Genomic DNA, 3,458 nt, shown 5'->3' on the forward strand with positions numbered 1-3,458 from the left:
GGGAGACAGTCATCTTCTAACATATGACTCAGATTCTCGTGCACGAGGAAAATTCATTGAATATATTCATTTATCAAAACCAAATAGCAGAACTTTAATCGAAGAAACCAGATTATCATTTCTGATTTCAAAAAGTATAACAAGTTACATAAGTATGTCTTGTTTTACGGGTTTGTCACTGGATTGGGTGTGCTGTAGTTCTTTCATAGCCCAAGTATGAATCATTCCCGCCACTGTGTGTGAACTTGTGCTGTGGAGCATTAAACCTGTTCTTTAAAAGCAGAAGACGGTTTACTTCAGCAAAACATCTCCCTAACTTCTCTAGGAACACACCAGCATTTGAGGTAAGTGCAAGAAAATATTAAGAGAGAGAACAATGAGTGCAAAATCATGCAATACAGGATACAGGAGATAAAGTTAACAATGCAGTTTATGGATTTTTACTGCATGTCCCTTGTCTTAAAGAGATAGTTTGTTCAAAAATCAAAAATCCTTTAATTATTTACTTATCATACTATTTCAAAATGGTTAGGCACTTTGACCATGAAAGAAAAATTAAAGGGATTAAATACTGTTATGTTATGAACCACTGACTTTCAAGTATCCCAGATGCAGCTAAAATTACATCCCTTCGTTCTTTAAAACTTCTTCAAACTTTAATTTTGTAGATTTTATTGTTGCCAATGTTTGTTAAATTGCGTTTGTGCATTGTGACCTTCTGTATTGTGGTAATGTGCATGATAAGATACTGATAGTCATTAATGACCTTCACAAATAATGTTGATTTCTTTCTTCTAGACATGTCTAAGCTGGAGAAAGCCATTGTGAGCATAGTAGAGGTGTTTGAAGAGTATGCAGGAAAAGATGAGCAGAAATCCCAGCTCAGTAATGCTGAACTCAGAGATCTTATTAAAACCGAACTAAAAAGTCCTGAATTTAAGGTGAGAGTTTGAAAGATGCACTGAAAAAATAAAAAGTTGTGAGAAAGCATGTCATTGGTTGAAGGAAGGCAACACCTCCAATGAGATGTTGCAACAAATGTATTTTGTATAATAAAAGGTTGTGCCTTTGAGGCTTATTATGGCAACTTGGCATGAAAGGGGTTTACCCTAATGAGTCATAACATGCATGCATGAGACTTGAAAAATATGCCTGCCTTTATTTCATCCAACTTGAAATTACTAACACACTTTTAAAACTCAAATCACGCTGTATTGATAGACGACCAGTGCAGATAGTGATCAGATTTATCAGTCTTCAGTCACGTTTCAAACATTCAACAATCCAACAAACTATATCGATAATCAGACCTGAATGTATGCACAGACCTAACAAAGGCTTTCAAAGTGCCACATGAATTTGCCTTTAGTGCATCTAAGATGCTGTTGTTCCTCCTTTTTTTTTTTGCAATACATATAGCTATGAGTGGTATGTAAGTTATAACTTTATTAACATTCCTCTCTCTGTGTCTGTCTCAGGATAAAGTGGATCCAGAGAATATTAAAGAGGTCATGGAGGAACTGGATAAGAACCATGATGGAGAAGTGAACTTCCGTGAATTCAGTCAGTGTATTGCAGGTCTGGCCAGAGGCTACTATAAGAAGAAGCACGGCAATGAGGAGCGCAGAGGGAGAGGCAGGGATAAATGAACATGTTTGTTCTTCTCACTGTTGACAATTACCTCCTTTGCAGTTACCATAGTACCTCTCTAACTGTACTCTGTAATATTACAAAGCTTTTTTTAATGTTCCAAGACAAAATGACAGTTAAAACATGGTAAGAAAAAATTGATAGTCTTTTGTCCTATACTACTACATAGTAGTAGGATATGTTTCTTAACAGACAGTGTTATGGAAAGTGTTTGTCCTTTTATAATGAACACTGACACTTAAGATGACTTGTACATCATTAAATGTTGTAATTGACTGGTTTATACTTTATTTTTGAATATAAATAAAACCCTTTTATGATTGCCTATGTGTACTTTTTATTTAACAAAAATAAGGCCCACAAACAAAAGGTACATACAGCACTGAACCACTGGCCAACTCAGTATTGGAGGCTAAATTTGACCAGCTAGGGGGCCAATCTTCATTGATTGCACCTTCCATCAGTAAGAGCAGGGTAAGAGTGTCAGGGTAAATTAGCAAAGCAAAAGTACAGTTTTACTTAAAATATTGCAATGCTAACAACGTTATGGGTGACATATCAGAGTTCACATACACAGTGTTTGGGGGTGGCTATAACAAGCTGTCACTATAAACACACACACACAGCACCACACTGTCTCTCATTCAAACACATACACAAATATAGACAGCACCAAACAAACAAACACACACACAGGCGGGCGAGCGAGCGATATTGTGAGACCGCCCACTCCTGTTAAAATTACACCAGAGTTACCAACCGCTCCAGCGCTTTATTCAGAAATTTATTCCCACGCCACATGTGGCCAAATCTGGTCGGGTCCCGCGACAATGCACAGGTACAGCCACGGAACTGCAGAACTATATCCAGAAGTATCATTGTAATTGAAACCCTCAATCGCAGAGAAATAGGGGCTTTTGCTATGTGTCAGGGAAAGACTGTCCAGAAAGCACACACATGCAGCGAAATTTTGCACAGTTTCTGTGTTTTTAAGTAGTTGGCACCTGGAGAGTTGTAAATACCCATGCTCGCCTCCCTTGTGACAAAGCGCATATTAGATAAATGATGTCAGTACATAATGACCGGTTAGGATTATTACTGAACCGATACAGAATTGTCCGCGTCTGCATCGCGGAGCACCGAAGAAACAATTAATTTTGACAACCCTAGTTTCAATGGTGCCAACAGTGAAAATCTTGGGCTGTGGACAATGTGAAACACAAATTGTTCTTTGATGAGTCCACCTTCACCGTCTTTCTGACATCTGGGAGAGTTACGGTGTGTATAAGCCTTAAATTGAACGATGCAGACTGTTGCATGCCCAGAGTGAAGCATGGGAATGGGGTGAATCAGTGATGGTTTGGGATGCAATATAATGGCATTCCCTAGGCAAGGGGTGTCCAAACTTGGCCCTGGAGGCCCGGTGTCCTCCAGGGCCAAGTTTGGACACCCCTGCCCTAGGCCCAATACTTGTGCTAGATGGGAGCGTCACTGCCAAGGACTACCAAACCTTTCTGTAGGACCATGTGCACTTAATGGTTTAAACATTGTGTCGTAAAGGCAGTGCCATAGGTCAGGATGATAATGCACCAATACATACAGAAATACTGGTGACAGAGTGGTTTGATGACTATGAAAGCTGAACATCTGCCATGGCCTACACAGTCACCACATCAGCCACTTTGGGGTGTTTTGGAAAAGTGAGTCAGGAAATGTTTTCCTCCATTAGCATCACATAGTGACCTAGCCACTATGATTGAGCTATTCACTATTGTCATTCCCAAGATGAATTGTTGAACACAAAACAA

The 3,458-nt window shown here is 39.2% G+C and overlaps 1 protein-coding gene across 1 annotated transcript; it reads left to right on the forward strand.

The window, feature by feature from the left end:
• The first annotated feature begins 230 nt into the window (after positions 1-230).
• s100w (S100 calcium binding protein W) lies at positions 231-1,975 on the forward strand. Its single transcript, NM_001326451.1, has 3 exons — positions 231-344; positions 799-941; positions 1,479-1,975. Exons 2-3 carry the CDS (start codon positions 801-803, stop codon positions 1,647-1,649), a joined length of 312 nt encoding a protein of 103 aa, NP_001313380.1. The 5' UTR covers positions 231-344; positions 799-800; the 3' UTR covers positions 1,650-1,975.
• Positions 1,976-3,458: the final 1,483 nt, after the last annotated feature.

The sequence above is a fragment of the Danio rerio genome, chromosome 16 (genome assembly GCF_049306965.1).
Source record: "Danio rerio strain Tuebingen ecotype United States chromosome 16, GRCz12tu, whole genome shotgun sequence".
In the NCBI taxonomy this organism is placed as follows: Eukaryota; Metazoa; Chordata; class Actinopteri; order Cypriniformes; family Danionidae; genus Danio; species Danio rerio.